Source organism: Oncorhynchus keta, chromosome 2 (genome assembly GCF_023373465.1).
Source record: "Oncorhynchus keta strain PuntledgeMale-10-30-2019 chromosome 2, Oket_V2, whole genome shotgun sequence".
NCBI classification, from domain to species: domain Eukaryota; kingdom Metazoa; phylum Chordata; class Actinopteri; order Salmoniformes; family Salmonidae; genus Oncorhynchus; species Oncorhynchus keta.
Genome location: NC_068422.1, coordinates 40,927,223 through 40,946,540, shown reverse-complemented (window position 1 = coordinate 40,946,540; position 19,318 = coordinate 40,927,223). Strand labels below are relative to the sequence as shown.

The 19,318-nt window shown below is 42.2% G+C and overlaps 1 protein-coding gene across 1 annotated transcript in view; it reads right to left on the bottom strand.

The window, feature by feature from the left end:
- The window catches only part of LOC118400281 (sodium/potassium/calcium exchanger 3-like), a 156,271-nt gene that overhangs the window by 4,982 nt on the left and 131,971 nt on the right, over positions 1-19,318 (bottom strand). The window contains exons 6-16 of the mRNA XM_035796970.2: positions 9,654-9,757; positions 9,446-9,520; positions 9,234-9,259; positions 9,064-9,117; positions 8,809-8,936; positions 8,549-8,709; positions 8,140-8,407; positions 7,779-7,945; positions 7,156-7,270; positions 4,709-4,821; positions 56-121 (exon numbers count right to left, since the gene is read on the bottom strand). Coding sequence (XP_035652863.1) covers positions 56-121; positions 4,709-4,821; positions 7,156-7,270; positions 7,779-7,945; positions 8,140-8,407; positions 8,549-8,709; positions 8,809-8,936; positions 9,064-9,117; positions 9,234-9,259; positions 9,446-9,520; positions 9,654-9,757 — 1,277 coding nt within the window. The remainder of the gene's footprint in view (positions 1-55; positions 122-4,708; positions 4,822-7,155; positions 7,271-7,778; positions 7,946-8,139; positions 8,408-8,548; positions 8,710-8,808; positions 8,937-9,063; positions 9,118-9,233; positions 9,260-9,445; positions 9,521-9,653; positions 9,758-19,318) is intronic.

Here is a 19,318-nt window from a genome sequence, read left to right as displayed (position 1 = left end):
TACACAAGTATATTTTATTATTTATAATCGTAGACATATACATGGAATGACTCACTGTGAGGAACACAGACCCCAACAGAAGTCCCACAGAGAAGATGAGCCCTTTGCTGTTCAGTTTAATCTAAGAGAAGAAAGGTTTAAACAGGCACAGAAGAAGTTAAACCATGGGGTTGGGAACTGATTTACAACACTTTTGCACCGGTATGAAGTGTACACCTGCTGTTTCCAGAAGAGAATAATAGTTTCAAAAACACAAGTTACATCAAACGATTATATGGTCTTATGCCAGCTCTTTTTTGGGGGGCCCTTTTGAAATGTTTACAGTATCCATAAGCTGTTCTCTGTACAGTGCATTCAGAAAGTATTCAGTCCCCTTTACCTATTCCACATTTTGTTACGTTACAGCCTACAGCTGCTCCATCGAGAGCACCCTGACTGGTTGTAGCACTGCCTGGTATTGCAACTGCTCGGCCGCAAGGCAAAAAAAGAGGGTAGTGCGTATGGCCCAGTACATCACAGCTTCCTGCCATCCAGGACCTCTATACCAGGCGGTGTAGAGGTAAATGGTCGAAGACTCCAGCCCCCCTAGTCATAGATTGTTTTCTCTGCTATCACATGGCAAGCAGTACCAGAGTGCCAAGTCTAGGTCCAAAAGGCTTCTTAAAAGTTCTACCCCCAATTCATAAGACTCATTAACAGCTAATCAAATGGCTACCCAGACAATTTGCATTGCCCCCCCCCCTCTCTTTTATGCTGCCGTTTATCACTTTGACTCTACCTACATGTACATATTATCTCAATTACTCTGTACCGGTACTCCCTGTATATAGCCTCGCTACTGTTATTTTACTGCTACCCTCATTTTTGTACATTTTTACTTTAGAAAAATGAGTGTTAACTGCATTGCTGGTTAAGAGCTTGTAAGTAAGCATTTCACTGTAAGGTTACTGTAAGGTCACCTGTTGTGTTTGGTGCATGTGTAACGGATGTGAAACGGCTAGCTTAGTTAGCGGTGCGCGCTAAATATCGTTTCAATCGGTGACGTCACTTGCTCTGAGACCTTGAAGTAGTAGTTCCCCTTGCTCTGCAAGGGCCGCGGCTTTTGTGGAGCGATGGGTAACGATGCTTCGTGGGTGACTGTTGTTGATGTGTGCAGAGGGTCCCTGGTTCGCGCCCGGGTATGGGCGAGGGGACGGTCTAAAGTTATACTGTTACACATGTGACAAATAATATTTGATTTATTCAAAAATGGGTTAAATTATATATTTTTCTCATCAATCTACACACAGTACCCCATAATGACAAAAGCAAAAACAGGTTTATAGAAATGTATGTACAGTGCCTTGCGAAAGTATTCGGCCCCCTTGAACTTTGCGACCTTTTGCCACATTTCAGGCTTCAAACATAAAGATATAAAACTGTATTTTTTTGTGAAGAATCAACAACAAGTGGGACACAATCATGAAGTGGAACGACATTTATTGGATATTTCAAACTTCTTTAACAAATCAAAAACTGAAAAATTGGGCGTGCAAAATTATTCAGCCCCCTTAAGTTAATACTTTGTAGCGCCACCTTTTGCTGCGATTACAGCTGTAAGTTGCTTGGGGTATGTCTCTATCAGTTTTGCACATCGAGAGACTGACATTTTTTCCCATTCCTCCTTGCAAAACAGCTCGAGCTCAGTGAGGTTGGATGGAGAGCATTTGTGAACAGCAGTTTCCAGTTCTTTCTAACACCTGGATATGTTTATTTTTGAACCATTCCATTGTAGATTTTGCTTTATGTTTTGGATCATTGTCTTGTTGGAAGACAAATCTCCGTCCCAGTCTCAGGTCTTTTGCAGACTCCATCAGGTTTTCTTCCAGAATGGTCCTGTATTTGGCTCTATCCATCTTCCCATCAATTTTAACCATCTTCCCTGTCCCTGCTGAAGAAAAGCAGGCCCAAACCATGATGCTGCCACCACCATGTTTGACAGTGGGATGGTGTGTTCAGGGTGTTGGTTTTACGCCAAACATAACGTTTTGCATTGTTGCCAAAAAGTTCAATTTTGGTTTCATCTGACCAGAGCACCTTCTTCCACATGTTTGGTGTGTCTCCCAGGTGGCTTGTGGCAAACTTTAAACAACACTTTTTATGGATATCTTTAAGAAATGTCTTTCTTCTTGCCTCTCTTCCATAAAGGCCAGATTTGTGCAATATACGACTGATTGTTGTCCTATGGAAAGATTCTCCCACCTCAGCTGTAGATCTCTGCAGTTCATCCAGAGTGATCATGGGCCTCTTGGCTGCATCTCTGATCAGTCTTCTCCTTGTATGAGCTGAAAGTTTAGAAGGACGGCCAGTTCTTGGTAGATTTGCAGTGGTCTGATACTCCTTCCATTTCAATATTATCGCTTGCACAGTGCTCCTTGGGATGTTTTAAACTTCTTCACAACAGTATCTCGGACCTGCCTGGTGTGTTCCTTGTTCTTCATGATGCTCTCTGCGCTTTTAACGGACCTCTGAGACTGTCACAGTGCAGGTGCATTTATACGGAGACTTGATTACACACAGGTGGATTGTATTTATCATCATTAGTCATTTAGGTCAACATTGGATCATTCAGAGATCCTCACTGAACTTCTGGAGAGAGTTTGCTGCACTGAAAGTAAAGGGGCTGAATAATTTTGCACGCCCAATTTTTCAGTTTTTGATTTGTTAAAAAAGTTTGAAATATCCAATAAATGTCATTCCACTTCATGATTGTGTCCCACTTGTTGTTGATTCTTCAAAAAAAAATACAGTTTTATATCTTTATGTTTGAAGCCTGAAATGTGGCAAAAGGTTGCAAAGTTCAAGGGGGCGGAATACTTTCGCAAGGCACTGTAAATGTATTAAATATAAAATAGTATTCAGACCCTTTGCTATGAGACTCGAAATTGAGCTCAGGTGCATCCTGTTTCCATTGATCATCCTTGATGTTTCTACAACTTGATGGGAAGTCCACCTGTGGTAAATTCAATTTATTGGACATGATTTGGAAAGGCACACATATAAGGTCCCACAGTTAACAGTACTTGTCAGAGCTAAAACCAAGCCATGAGGTCGAAGGAATTGTCCGTAGAGCTCCGATACAGGATTGTGTTGAGGCACGATCTGGGGAAGGGTACCAAAACATTTCTGCAGCATTGCAGGTCCCCAAGAACACAGTAGACTCCATCATTCTTAAATGGAAGAAGTTGGAACCACCAAGACTCTTCCTGGAGCTGGCCATATGGCCAAACTGAGCAATCGGGGGAGAAGTGCCTGGTCAGGGAGGTGATCAAGGACCCAATGGTCAATCTGAAAGAGCTCCAGAGTTACTCTGTGGAGATGGGAAAACCTTCCAGAACCACAGCCATCTCTGCAGCACTCCACCAATAAGGCCTTTATGGTAGAGTGGCCAGACGGAAGCCACTCCTCAGTAAAAGGCACATGACAGCATAATTGGAGTTTGCCAAAAGGCATCTAAAAACTCTCAGACCATGAGAAACAAGATTCTCTGGTCTGATGAAACCAAGATTGAACTCTTTTTTTTGGCTTCAGGACAAGTCTCCGAATGTCCTTGACCGGCCCAGCCAGGGCCCGGACTAGAACCTGATCGGACATCTCTGGAGAGACCTGTTCAGCGACGCTCCCCATCCAACCTGACAGAGCTTGAGAGGATCTGCAGAGAAGAATGGGAGGAACTTCCCAAATACAGGTGTGCCAAGCTTGTAGCGTCATACCCAAGAATACTCCAGGTTGTTATCACTGCCAAAGTAAAGGCTCTGAATACTAATGTAAATGTGATATTTCCAAAAAGAAAATTATACATTTGCAAAAAATGTATAGAAAACTTTTTTTGCTTCATCATTATGGGATATTGTGTGTAGATTGATGGGGGAAAAAATGATGTAATCAATTTTAGAATAAGGCTGTAACATAACAAAATGTGGAAAAAGTCAAGTGCTTCTACACCTGCATTGCTTGCTGTTTGGGGTTTTAGGCTGGGTTTCTGTACAGCACTCAGCTAATGTAATAAGGGCTTTATAAATACATTTTATTGAAGGGGTCTGAATACGTTTCCAAATGCACTGTATCTCACTCCTACATTAGCCCCCAACACTCGGCTCAATTCCCTAACACACAGTCAAAGCCTTCATTGGGAATAATCATGTAACACGCCACACTCCAAAAGCAGCAAGGCAGCAAAAGCTTGTCTGTCTGCTCCTGGGAACAGATGAATGTAGGCATTCCTTCCCTGCCACAGCTCCCCCACGTGTGTTTTATCTAGTGTGATTCTGGCACAGTGGGCTACAGGTGCACTCAACGCTGTATTTCTCTTGGACTGCTGACAGCTACTTTTCTCCCATCTCTTTCAGGTGTTAGGGCCCAGTCACATGTCAAACTGGAATATATATGTTTATCTACAGTGATCACAAATAGCAGATGCTCCAATGGCTACGTAAACATGTCATGACTCTGACTAATACTGTACATAAACATACATAACATTGGTGCCATTTGACAGGAGCTGAGAGGGCTCTGGACAAAATTTCAATTGTGTCATCTCTCACAATAAAAAGCAACATCAATATTACCTTCACAGAATCAAATGTCCGTTTTTATTGTGCATTTCTGATAGAGGTTTACTAAAGACCTTACACAGCCAGGGTTAGGAGAAACAGTGTTTGTTACTTACGTAGGAGCCGTAGTTGATGGCAAGAGTCTGCAGGGCCCAGGGAAGGCCCAGTCCAATAAGGATATCAAACACATTGCTGCCTATAGAGTTAGACACAGCCATGTCCCCAAAACCTGAGAGACACAGCAAGAGGGAGCGAGAGAGAGAAAGGGATGGAAACAGGGAGGGAGAAAAAAAGAGAGGCAAAGAAAGAGAGGAAGAGAGAAAGAAAGAAATCAATAGACAGAGACGTTGGTCAACATCGGTAACATAAATAAAGAATTCTGAGATAATCAGGTTGCCACAAACAACAAATATAACAACAACAAACAGACTGTCATGGAATGTGTTTCCATTTCCCTCTCTCAGACTGATTAATTTTTGAAAGGGGAGCGATAATTAACACAACAGAAATCAAGGATGGAGGAAGGCGCCACACTGGGTTCTCTTCAGTCCACCCGTCCCCATCATTTCCACACGACTTGGTCACAGAGGCAGATGACAACCTCTCCCCTCTTCCTATTTTGCTCGTTTTTTTTTTGCATTGCTCGTAACTTATTTTTTAACTTGCTGCTACCGTCTCTTATGCCAGAAAATAACTTCTGGATATTAGAACAGCGACTACTCACCTCGAAATGGAAGAAACTTTTTCCTTTAACGAGTTCGACGAAAGGACGTACTGCTTTCCCGTGAACAGGCCCAAATCCCCATAATTTGCATGAATAAAAGACGGAGAAAGGGGGGCGGAGGTCGGACTGCCTTCTGAGAATTCGTAGGCAAGCGAGTGAACTTCCACTGCCATCCATTCTATTGGCCAATGTGCAATCATTGGAAAATAAAATCGATGACCTACGATCAAGATCATTCTACCAACGGGACATTAAAAAGCGTAGTATCTTATGTTTCACTGAGTCGTGGATGAACAACGACATGGATAATGTAGAGCTGGTGGGATTTTCCATGCCCCCGGCAGAACAGAGAAGCTACGTCTGGTAAGACTAGGGGTGGGGGTATGTGTCTATTTGTCAATAACAGCTGGGGCGTGTTGTCTAATATTAAAGATCTTTCGAGGTATTGCTCGCCTGTGGTAGAGTACCTTATGATAAGTTGTAGACCACACTATCTACCAAGAGAGTTCTCATCTATATTATTTGTAGCTGTCTATTTACCACCACAAACCAATGCTGTGACTAAGACCACACTCAACCAACTCTATAAGGCCATCAGCCAACAAGCCATCAGTCAGAAGCGGCGCTCCCAGTGGCCACAAACTTTAATGCAGGCAAACTTAAATCAGTTTTACCTCATTTCTACCAGCTTGTCACATGTGCAACCAGAGGAAAATAACTTTAGACCACTTTTACTCCACACACAGAGATGCATACAAAGCTCTCCCCCGCCCTCCATTTGGCAAATCTGACCATAATTATATCCTTCCGATTCCTGCTTACAAGCGAAAACTAAAGCAGGAAGTACCAGTGACTAGTTCAATGTCACGTCCTGACCATAGAAAGCCTTTATTTTCTATGTTGGAGCAGGTCAGGGCGTGACTGGGGGTGTTCTAGTTTATTATTTCTATGTGTAGTCTATGTTTTCTGTTTATTTGTTGTCAGGCTATGGTTCCCAATCAGAGGCAGCTGTCTATCGTTGTCTCTGATTGGGGATCATACTTAGGCAGCCTTTTCCCACCGGTTGTTTGTGGGATCTTGTTTTTGTGTAGTGCATGTGAGCACTGCATTTTCTTCACGTTTTGTTTGTTCATTTATTGTTTTGGTTTGCTTTGAGTTTCACATAGAAATAAAAGATGTGGAACCCAGATCATACTACGCTTTGGTCCACTCATTCTTACAAACGTGACAATACGGAAGTGGTCAGATGAACCGGATACTACGCTACAGGACTGTTTTGCTAGCACAGACTGGAATATGTTCCGCCCCAACAGATCCACAGGTGACAATCTCAATCGTACTCCACACTGCCCTTTCCCACCTGGACAAAAGGAACACCTATATGAGAATGCTGTTCATTGACTACAGCTCAGCGTTCAACACCATAATGCCCACAAAGCTCATCACTAAGCTAAGGACCCTGGAACTAAACATCTCCCTCTGCAACTGGATCCTGGACTTCCCAACGGGCCGCCCCCAGGTGGTGAATTTTTTTTTTGTCAGACTCCTGTCTCCCAGGTCATAGACTGTTTTCTCTGCTACCGCACGGCAAGTGGTACCGGAGCGCCAAGTCTAGGAACAAAAGGCTCCTTAACAGCTTCTACTGTTTATTATCAGCGAGTAGCAGCAGTGTACAAAACAAATGGGGGGGGGGGGTCAATGTAAATAGTCCGGTGGCCATTTGATTAATTGTTCAGCAGTCTTATGGCTTGGGGTAGAAACTGTTAAGGAAACTTATTGTATTCGGCGCATGTGACAAATAAAGTTTGATTTGGTAGAGAAAGTACTCTGTGTTCTCACCTTGCCGTGCCACTATAAGACTGGCCATGCAATCAGGGACACTGGTGCCAGCTGCCAGGAAGGTGATGCCCATGATGACGTCGGGGATACCGAGAGTAAATCCGATCACTGTCACCTGAAGGGAAGAGACAGTTTATTTTTAAATAATTCTCCCCAATTTCGTGGTATCCAATTGGTAGTCGCAATCTTGTCCAATTTCTGCAACTCATGTACGGATTTGGCAGAGGCGAAGGTCGAGAGCCGTGCGTCCTCGGAAACACAAACCAACCAAGCCACGCTGCTATTTGACACAATGCCCACTTAACCTGGAAGCCAGCTGCACCAATGGGTCTGAGGAAACACCGTACACCTGGCGACCGTGTCAGCGTGCGTTGCGCCCGGCCCGCCACAGGACTCGCTAGAGCCCGATGGGACAAGAACATCCCGGCTGGCCAAACCCTCCCCTGACCCGTTCGTCACTGGGCCAATTGTGCCCCATGGGTTTTTTTCTGTCGAGGCCGGTTGCGACAGAGCCTGGACTTGACTCTAGTGGCACAGGTAGCACTGTGATGCAGTGCCTTAGACCACTGTTGTATGCACGCGCGTGTGTGTGTGTGTGCGTGTGTGTGTGTGCGCGCCCTCACCATCCAGACCATGACATAGGAAAAACCAGCAATCCAGAGGGTGGAAGTGACGAAGGAGACCATGAACCATCTCTCCCAGCGAGTGTTGGCACAGTTAGGCACCGTGAAGAACAGCAGCAGGCACAGAGGCCAGGCCAACAGCCACTTGATCTTATTACAGCACCCAGCTAGAGAAAGAGATGGAGGGAGAGGGAAAGAAGAGATGCAGTTTCAATTTGTGTTCTTTGCTGGATTTACATTAATTGATGTTTTTATTGAGGAAATCTAAAAATACCTTTAGGCGAGTGTTGACCAACACAATAAAGAGAGCTCAGAGAGCCTGAACGTTTTTGAAACCCTGTAATGTTATATTGGTATTTACCTGGGACGTGAAAGGGCACAAAAGGTCCCTCCCCTACGTCCTCCTCCTCTTCATCGTTCTCATTATTCTCATTGTCTTCGTTCTCGTTTTCAGTCTCGTTGCCGGCCTCCACATCTCCCCTGTCGTCCTCTCCATGGTGACCACAGCGACCTTTGACTCCCCTTTCAGGCCCACCCAATCCGTTCTCCAGGCCCCGTCTACTGCCGACCTTCACTGTGACCTCTGAGTCTCCGTTAGTGAATGGCCGGGTGCTAATCAGACGCTGTCTCTTCACAAATACATGCATACGCACATGTCATATGCTGTACAAACATTTTCAAAATAAATATGCTGTAAGAATACAGTTTATTCACACCCACAAAGCAAACAGAAACACAGCCACGTGTGTAGAAGGCATGTGTGATCATACCTCAGTGATGAGCATGCGTGAGGCCATGGAGAGGCGTGTGCGAGGGGAGAAGTGGCTGGTGATCATGATCCTCATGCCGGCTTCAGAGAAGGACAGCTGGTGGGGGTAGGCTGACATCAACTCATCTACCATCAACACTGACTGCTTTCTGTGGAAGTTAGCTACAGGAGACATACACACAGAGAGAGAGAGATGTGAGCGATGAGAGAGAGATGAGACAAACACACAGACACATGTATGGCAGAACGGTCAGACTGTACTTTTCTTCAGCAGGACAGCGCTGGCATCACAGTTGTCATCCAGGTCAGCGTTACTGGCTGTGCCGTTCCCCAGGCTGGACGAGTTCTTCTTCCGCCTCTCCAGGAAATGCACAATGTTCGAGTTAAACCTATACACATAAAGGAACAAGAGTTAAACCTCGACAAAGAGGGACAGTACAAGGCTGTGGATACAACTTCATACCTGAAATGGTTTTGAAGTGTGTTTGTGTGGTATTGATGGTTTGACAGACTTACTTCATTATCAAAATATAGCCGAAATACATTAGAACCAGTGTCAGAGACTCCCACCTGAAACACACATCAAGCGGGATTCAATTGAAGCTGATTTTTGAACAGCTATACAACACATAACATATAGGTAAGTCTATGTCCTTTATACATAAGAAAGTGAAAGCCATACTTACCATGAAACCTTTTCATCATATATGAACTGTAAGGAGACAAAGAAGAATGATACTTGGAACACTTGGAAGAATGATTGGACAGTACAGTATTAGCTTTTGGGGTTCACTTTTCTCTGATGTAAACATGAGTATATGGATCCACTCTGTAGATACACCATCTGATCAGCAGGAGGCAACACTTCAATGGTTTGCAATGGTCAGGCTCCACTCACCACGATAAGAGCAGTGATGGATAGGGTGTAGTACATAGAGTCCCTCATAAGAGACCAACGAGACAGATGCACTGCCTGGGAGAGAGAGAGAAGGGGAGGGAGAGGAACGGTCCGTAAGAGTGGAAGAGCCAACATTTCACCCCCACGTTTTCATCCCTTCCTGTGTGTCTGTGTCTGTTTCTGTGCAAGCCAAGGTACAGAAACCTACCTGGCCAGCAAATATTCCACACACTCCAATGATGCAGAGGATATTGAAGACAGCTGAGCCCACGATCGTGCCCACCCCCACATCCCCTTTAGTGATGAACACACCTGCACAGAGACAGTGAAAAGACAGAACACCCATGGGTTATACAATGGTTAGGAATGGAGGGTTACACACTTAAACATGGTTAACATATACAGTATGCATACAGTTTAAAATATGTTTTATTTATTTCACCTTTATTTAACCAGGTAGACCAGTTGAGAATAAGTTCTCATTTTCAACTGCGACCTGGCCAAGATAAAGCAAAGCAGTGTGACAAAGACAACAGAGTTACACATGGGAAAAACAAACGTACAGTCAATAACACAATAGAAAAATCTATGTACAGCGTGTGCAAATGTAGTAAGGTTAAGGAGGTAAGGCAATAAATAGGCCACAGTGGGCTGTGCACAGGTGCAGTGATCGGTAAACTGCTCTGAGTTATATTGAATATCACTGTCACTCATTAAAACTAAAGTGTTTTTGTCACATACACCGGATCGGTGCAGTTTTACAGGGTCAGCCACAGTAGTACAATCCCCTGGAGCAAATTAGAGTTACGGGCCTTGCTCAAGGGCACACCAACAGATTTTTCACCTTGTTGGCTTGGTATTTGAACATGTGACCATTTTCAAATCAAATTTGATTTGTCACATTCACCGAATACAACCTTACCGTGAAATGCTTACTTACAAGCCCTTAACCAACAGTGCAGTTCAAGAAGAGTTAAGAAAATATTTAGCAAATAAACTAAAGTGTAAAAAGCAACACAATAACAAAACAATAACAAGACTATATACAGGGGGTACCGGTACTGAGTCAGTGTGCGGGGGTACAGGTTAGAGGTAATTTGTACACGTAGGTAGGGGTGAAGTGACTATGTATAGATAACAAACAGTGAGTAGCAACACTGTACAAAACAAATGGAGGAAATTGTTCAGCAGTCTTATGGCTTGGGGTAGGTGGGCAAGGGCAGTGTGGAGTACGATTGAGATTGCATCATCTCTGGATCTATTGGGGCGGTATGTGAATTGAAGTACATACGGTCACTGTGGGGACGATGTCGTCAATGCACTTATTGATGAAGCCGATGACTGAGGTGGTATACTCCTCAATGCCATTGGCTGAATCCCGGAACATATTCCAGTCTATGCTAGCAATACAGTTCTGTAGTGTAGCAAACGCGCCATCTGACCACTTCCATATTGAGCGAGTCACTGGTACTTCCTGCTTTAGTTTTTGCTTGTAAGCAGGAATCAGGAGGATAGAATTATGGTCAGATTTGCCAAATGGAAGGCGGGGGAGAGCTTTGTATGCATCTCCGTGAGTGGAGTAAAGGTGGTCTGGAGTTTTTTTCCCTCTGGTTGCATATGTGACATAATGGTAAAAAATTGGTAAAACAGATTTACGTTTGCCTGTATTAAAGTGCCCGGCCACTATGAGCACCGCTTCTGGGTGAGCATATTCTTGTTTGATTATGGCCTTAGAGTTGTTTGAGTGAGGTCTAAGTGGCAGCATTGGTTTGTAAATAGACGGCTACGAATAATATAGATAAGAACGCTCTTGGTAGATAGTGTGGTCAACAGCTTATCATAAGGTACTCTACCTCAGGCGAGCAATATCCCGAGACTTCTTTAATATTACACATCGCGCACCAGCTGTTTTGACAAAAAGACACATACCCCCACCCCTTTATCAGACGTAGCTTCTCTGTTCTGCCGGTACATTGAAAATCCCTCCAGCTCTATATTATCCGTGACTCGGTGACACATAAGATATTACAGTTCTTAATGTCCCGTTGATAGGATAATCGTAGGTCATCAATTTTATGTTCCAATGATTGCATGTTAGCAAGTAGAATTGATGGCAGTTTACTCGCTCTCCTATGGATTCTCAAAAGACAGCCTAATCTGCGTCCTCTTTTCTTCCATCTTTTCTTCATGCAAATGACGGGGATCGGAGCTTGTTCCCGTGAGAGCAGTATATATTTCTCGTCGGACTCGTTAAAGGAAAAAGCTTATTCCAGTTTGCGGTGATAATCCCAGTTCTGATGTCAAGAAGTTATTTTCAGTCATAAGAGACGGTAGCATCAACATTACGTACAAAATAAGTTAAATAAAAAAAGTATATAACAACGCAAAATTTTTTACAAAATAGCAGAATTGGTTACAGCATGTAAAATGTCAGCCATCCTCTTCGGCGCCATCTTAACTAATTTGAACTGGGTATTGGCCTAACCTCCTAACCACTATGCTACTTGCCACCCAAAGACATAAAACATAGTGGGCCTGCTAATAAAGTAATGAAAAAGGTATCCAGCTGGGCACACCATGTCATTTCAACGTGGACATTTGGATGATATTTGGTTGATCAATAAGATTTCAACCTGTATTCACCCACTTAAAAAGAAAGCCAGAACTTTGTTGAATTACGAATGTGTTATCACTATACTTTTAACCATCTAAATGCAAAACAAAGTTCAAATGGGAATACAATGTCAGATATGTTGTATTTATACCTGTAACGACTTTCGTGGGTTGAAGAAGGAGACCAAGGTGCAGCGTGGTAGGCGTTCATGATTTTTAATAAAACTGAACACCGCAATAAAATAACAAAGTAGAAAAAACAAACACGCGCAGTTCTGTCAGGAAACAAAACAGCTATTTGGGGCGGCAGTGTAGCCTAGTGGTTAGAGCCGTTGGACTAGTAACTGGAAGGTTGCAAGTTCAAACCCCCGAGCTGACACGGTACAAATCTGTCGTTCTGCCTCTGAACAGGCAGTTAACCCACTGTTCCTAGGCTGTCATTGAAAATAAGAATTTGTTCTTAACTGACTTCCCTAGTTAAATGAAGGTAAAATATAAATAAAAAAGAAACAGAAAATAACTCCCCACAAAACCCAAATGGAAAATCACAACTTATATATGATCCCCAATCAGAGACAATGATAGACAGCTGCCTCTGATTGGGAACCACACTAGGCAAAAACAACAAAGAAATAGAAAACATAGATTCTCCCACCCGAGTCACACCCTGACCTAACCAAAGATAGAGAATAAACAAGGATCTCTAAGGTCAGGGCGTGACAATACCACAGCATTGTTGAATACTCATTGTTGATTGGTTAGAAGGGCATTCTAGAATGGACAATAACAACAGATAATGGGACAGTTGAAATAGATATCGGGACACCTTGCAGTCATGATGCAATATGGGCCTGCACACCTAGACCCTACTTAATACAAAGTTACAGAAAGCTAAACCAACAACCACACAAACCAAAATTGGATAGATTGTAAGCACTGGTCCAATGAGGAAAAAAATACAAACATCTAGCTAGCTAGCATTGATTCGTTTTTGCACAGCTATTACAGTGAAAGAATACCATGCTATTGTTTGAGGACTGTGCACAATTTTGAACATGAAAAGTTATTAATAAACAAATTGGGCACATTTGGGCAGTCTTGATACAACAATTTGAACAAAAATGCAATGGTTCATTGGATCAGTCTAAAACTTTGCACATACACTGATGTCATCTAGTGGCCAACATCTAAATTGCAGCTGGGCTGGAATAATACATTATGGCCTTGCTCTTGCATTTCAAAGATGGTACAAATAAAATACAAAAGAACGGTTGTTTTTTTCTTTGTATTATCTTTTACCAGATCTGTTGTGTTATATTCTCCTACATTCCTTTCAAATGTCCATAAACTTCAAAGTGTTTCCTTTTAAATGGTACCAAGAATATGCATATCCTTGATTCAGGACCTGAGTTACAGGAAGTTAGATTTGGGTATGTCCTTTTAGGCAGAAATTGGAAAAAAAGGGGCGTATCCTTAAGAGGTTTTAAGAATGATAGAGGCTACTGTGTTCTTGGGGACCTCCAATGCTGCAGACATTTTAAGTTTGAATAAATACTGTTACATTAGTTTGTAAAATAGGCCTAACTTTAGTCTATATACTGTATTACAAAAGTAGAATGATAAAGGCCACTGTGTTCTTGGGGACCTCCAATGCTGTATTTGTAATACATTTGCAAAAATGTCTAAAAATCTGTTTTTGCTTTGTCACTATGGGGTATTGTGTGTAGATTGATGAGGAAAATAATGCATTTGGCAATTTTAGAATAAGGCTGTAACGCAACAAAATGTGTAAAAAGTCGGAATACTTTCTGAATGCACTGTGGAACGAACAACTGGTTCTCGCCCATAAATATTGAAGTTATCGAACGAACGACTGGGTCGCGTCTCTATCAACCAAAAGATGCGAAAGTATGACATCTCTTATAAAAATATCCCCCAAATTGTATTGGTTTGTAAATGTGTACATTAGTATTGTTGTTTGTTGGCAACTTTGGTATAAGTGGAATAAACACCTCCGTTCTGTACTGTACATTAGCTTGGAAAAATGCCCGCAAAGGGGCTTGGCTCAGCCTCGTCCATTATTTCCAAAGAATGTACAGAATGTCAGTGTTTACCCCTTACTTATACAACACTTTAATGTGTTATCACTGTGCTTCTTCCAGTTGAAGCTAGGGGGGCGCTATTTCATTTTTGGATAAAAAGACGTGCCCGTTTTAAGCGCAATATTTTGTCACATAAAGATGCTCGACTATGCATGGAATTGATAGCTTTGGAAAGAAAATACTCTGACGTTTCCAGAACTGCAAAGATATTGTCTGTGAGTGCCACAGAACAGAAGCTTCAGGCAAAACCAAGATGAAACTGCAACCAGGAAATGAGCAGGATTTTTGAGGCTCTGTTTTTCATTGTCTCCTTATATGGCTGTGAATGCGACAGGAATGAGCCTGCCCTATCTATCGTTTCTCCAAGGTGTCTGCAGCATTGTGACGTATTTGTAGGCATATCATTGGAAGATTCACCATAAGAGACTACATTTGCCAGGTGTCCGCCTGGTGTCCTGCGTGGAAATTGGTGCGCAAAACTCAGCTGCTGGTATTTTTCCATGGGATTCTGAGACGAAAGCAGGCTTCCACGAACGGCATATCAATGAAGAGATATGTGAAAAAACACCTTGAGGATTGATTCTAAACAACGTTTGCCATGTTACGGTCGATATTATGGAGTTAATTTGGAAAAAAGTTTGACGTTTTGGTGACTGAATTTTCGGTTAGTTTCGGTAGCCAAATGTGATGTACAAAACGGAGCGATTTCTCCTACACAAAGAATCAGGAAAAACTGGACATTTGCTATGTAACTGAGAGTCTCCTCATTGAAAACATTCGAAGTTCTTCAAAGGTAAATTATTTTATTTGATTGGTTTTCTGGTTTTTGTGAAAATGTTGCGTGCTAAATGCTACGCTAAATGCTACAATAGCTATCAAAACTCTTACACAAATGCTTGATTTTCTATGGTTCAAAAGCATATTTAGAAAATCTGAGATGACAGTGTTGTTAAGAAAATGCTAAGCTTGAGAGCAGGCATATTTATTTCATTTCATTTGCGATTTTTAGAAATCGTTAACGTTGCGTTATGGTAATGAGCCTGAGGCTGTATTCACGATCCCGGATAAGGGATGGGTACATTCAAGAGGTGTGTTATCACTGTGCTTCTTTAATGTGTTATCACTGTGCATCTAACAGCACAACCCCCAAATATAAAAAAAATGCCACATACACCCCAGCTACAATGAAATATGTTATTTTACAGGGTCAGCCATAGTAGTATTACATTTACATTTACATTTAAGTCATTTAGCAGACGCTCTTATCCAGAGCGACTTACAAATTGGTGCATTCACCTTATGACATCCAGTGGAACAGCCACTTTACAATAGTGCATCTAAATCTTTTAAGGGGGGGGTGAGAAGGATTACTTTATCCTATCCTAGGTATTTCTTAAAGAGGTGGGGTTTCAGGTGTCTCCGGAAGGTGGTGATTGACTCCGCTGTCCTGGCGTCGTGAGGGAGTTTGTTCCACCATTGGGGGCCAGAGCAGCGAACAGTTTTGACTGGGCTGAGCGGGAACTGTACTTCCTCAGTGGTAGGGAGGCGAGCAGGCCAGAGGTGGATGAACGCAGTGCCCTTGTTTGGGTGTAGGGCCTGATCAGAGCCTGGAGGTACTGAGGTGCCGTTCCCCTCACAGCTCCGTAGGCAAGCACCATGGTCTTGTAGCGGATGCGAGCTTCAACTGGAAGCCAGTGGAGAGAGCGGAGGAGCGGGGTGACGTGAGAGAACTTGGGAAGGTTGAACACCAGACGGGCTGGCGTTCTGGATGAGTTGTAGGGGTTTAATGGCACAGGCAGGGAGCCCAGCCAACAGCGAGTTGCAGTAATCCAGACGGGAGATGACAAGTGCCTGGATTAGGACCTGCGCCGCTTCCTGTGTGAGGCAGGGTCGTACTCTGCGGATGTTGTAGAGCATGAACCTACAGGAACGGGCCACCGCCTTGATGTTAGTTGAGAACGACAGGGTGTTGTCCAGGATCACGCCAAGGTTCTTAGCGCTCTGGGAGGAGGACACAATGGAGTTGTCAACCGTGATGGCGAGATCATGGAACGGGCAGTCCTTCCCCGGGAGGAAGAGCAGCTCCGTCTTGCCGAGGTTCAGCTTGAGGTGGTGATCCGTCATCCACACTGATATGTCTGCCAGACATGCAGAGATGCATAGTATGGCATCCCTGGAGCAAATTAGAGCTTAGTGCCTTGCTCAAGGGCACATTGACAGATTATTCACCTTGTCGGCTCAGATATTCAAACCAGAGACCTTTCGGTTACTGGCAAACACTAACCGCTAGGCTACCTACCACCCTACTACATGCCTTACACCCTAAATGACCTGGATTGCAGTTGAGATTAAAGTACATAATGCACGTTATCAATGCTGTTCCAAGATTCTGCACATATTATTATAGCAATGGTGAATATCTCCACAGACCTGCAACCTTTACATGTTATCTTGAACATCTTTCTGTGAATACATAAGTCTCATAGCAAAGGGTCTGAATTCTTATGTAAATAAGGTATTTCCTTTTTAAAAATGTGCTGGGCTATTATATTATACTTTATATTGAATTATGTTTGGTTGAAAACGCTACCAAATATCAACATTTAAAGTACATTTAATGCTTGGATAATTTCATCTGAGCCACTGGCTTAATCCTATTCTGGTTTGGTTGGAGGCGTGATTCCAACATATTATTTCTTAACTTGTCAACAAGTTATTACGCTATTTACCATATCGAAGATGTTATATTGAATTGTGTTTGGTTGTCAACGAAACCAAATATCAACATTTGAAGAAGATGTATCTTTTGTGAATTTATTAGTGGCTCTCGAATGGCGCAGCCGTCTGAGGCACTGCATCACTACTAGAGGTCGACCGATTAATCGGAATGGCCGATTAATTAGTGCCGATTTCAAGTTTTCATAACAATCAGAAATCTGTATTTTTGGGTGCTGATTTTGCCGATTATTATTATTTTATTACACCTTTATTTAAGCTTTATTTAACTAGGCAAGTCAGCTCGGGGGATCCAATCTTGCAACCTTACAGGTAACTCGTCCAACGCTCTAACCACCTGCCTCACGAGGAGCGTGCCTGTTGCGCGAATGCAGTAAGCCAAGGTAAGTAGCAAACTAGCATTAAAATTATCTTATAAAAAACAATCAATCAACGACTGTCGTTGCTCCAATGTGTACTTAACCATAAACATCAATGCCTTTCTTAAAATCAATACACAAGTATATATTTTTAAACCTGCATATTTAGCTAAAAGAAATCCAGGTTAGCAGGCAATATTAACCAGGTGAAATTGTGTCACTTCTCTTGCGTTCATTGCACACAGAGTCAGTGTATATGCAACAGTTTGGGCCGCCTGGCTCTTTGCGAACTAATTAGCCAACATTTTACGTAATTATGACATAACATTGAAGGTTGTGCAATGTAACAGGAATATTTAGACTCATGGATGCCACCTGTTAGATAAAATATGGAACGGAATAAACGTTTTGTTTTCGAGGTGATAGTTTCCGGATTTGACCTAAGGCTCGTGTTTCTGTGTGTTTATTATAGTTAAGTCTATGATTTGATATTTGATAGAGCAGTCTGTCTGAGGGGTGGTAGGCAGCAGCAGGCTCGTAATAGTCAAAGGTATATGGTTTAGAGAGAAATAGTCGACGCGTTATAATTCCTGTAATAACTTGTGGCTGAACTTGAAAGGGGTTCCTTGGTTATTTTACCGTTCATGTCTTCCATAGAGAATGTCTTGATCTACTTCCAATAAGGTCTGTGTTTCGTGCAGGCTGAAACCGCCTTGGCGTTTTGATACCCATGTAAATCTCACTAGGATAAGGTAACGTTTGTCAAAATATTTTCATAAATCCACTCTACAAAAAAAAAGATCTTCGCTTATATTTAGCCAATATTGATCAGATGGATATCTACACAGTTATAAAATTGGCAAGGTGGTGTAAGCCTACACGAAACACAGACCTTATTTTAAGTGAATCTAAAAATATCCTATGGAATAAATGAATGAAGGAACTGCTTTTCAGATTTTGCTAGTCAATTCTTACCATGTCCATTATTAAAATAGGATTTCCTGCATGTTGAAATTACAGTTTTTGTTTTCAACATTCATCACAGGCAACTTGAACTCTATTTTTATTCAAACAGTTGAGAGTATTTGTCTCCTAAGCAGACTCTTCAGTATCATTGTCACTTCAGAGCTGTGTGTGTTTTACAGATGGCAGAGAAAAGCAGAGCACCAGTGTGGGAGTATTACATGGAATTGGCACCAGGGAAAACAAGGTGTCTTATTTGTGATAAAGATGTAAGCATGGGGTCAGCAATGGCTAAATCAAAAAATACCACCAACCTGTGGAATCACCTTAAGAACACCCATCCAAAAGCCCATAATATGTATTATAAAAAGAAAAGTATTCATTGTTCATTCAGTATTGTTGCAATTGTCATTATTACACAAATGTGTGTATAAATATATATATATATTTTTTAAATCGGCCGATTAATCGGCACCGGCTTTTTTGTCCTCCAATAATCGGTATCGGCAGTGAAAAATCATAATCGGTCGACCTCTAATCACTACAGACCCTGGTTCGATTCCAGGCTGTATCACAACCGGCCGTGATCGGGAGTCCCATAGGGCGGCGCATAATTGGCCCAGCATCGTCCGGGTTAGGGTTTGGCCAGGGTAGACCGTCATTGTAAATAGGCCTAGTTAAATAAAAATAAATAAGATGTTTAATGTTGGTATACAAATTAATAATATATACAGTATGTTGGATGTAAGTCTCCATCTCAACCAAAAATCGAAGTTAAAGAATATGACTAAATCTAATCAAACTTTAAATACACTTTACATAAAATTTGATTTAGTGCTATTCTTTAACTTAGATTTTTTGGTTGAGATGGAGACCAAAGATGGAGATCTAACATATTAATAATTAACTTGAAGATTACATTTGAAATCAACCAAAGCTTGAAATCCAAGGACAATACAATATGTATTGTCTATTTTTAGTTTTTGATCATGTACAGTATATAGCGTTGAAGATCTGATGTTGTTCCAAAGGTAAAAATTCAACATAGACAAACCCTGTCTAAATATGTTGAAAATTGGTTACAATGATGACATAATCCT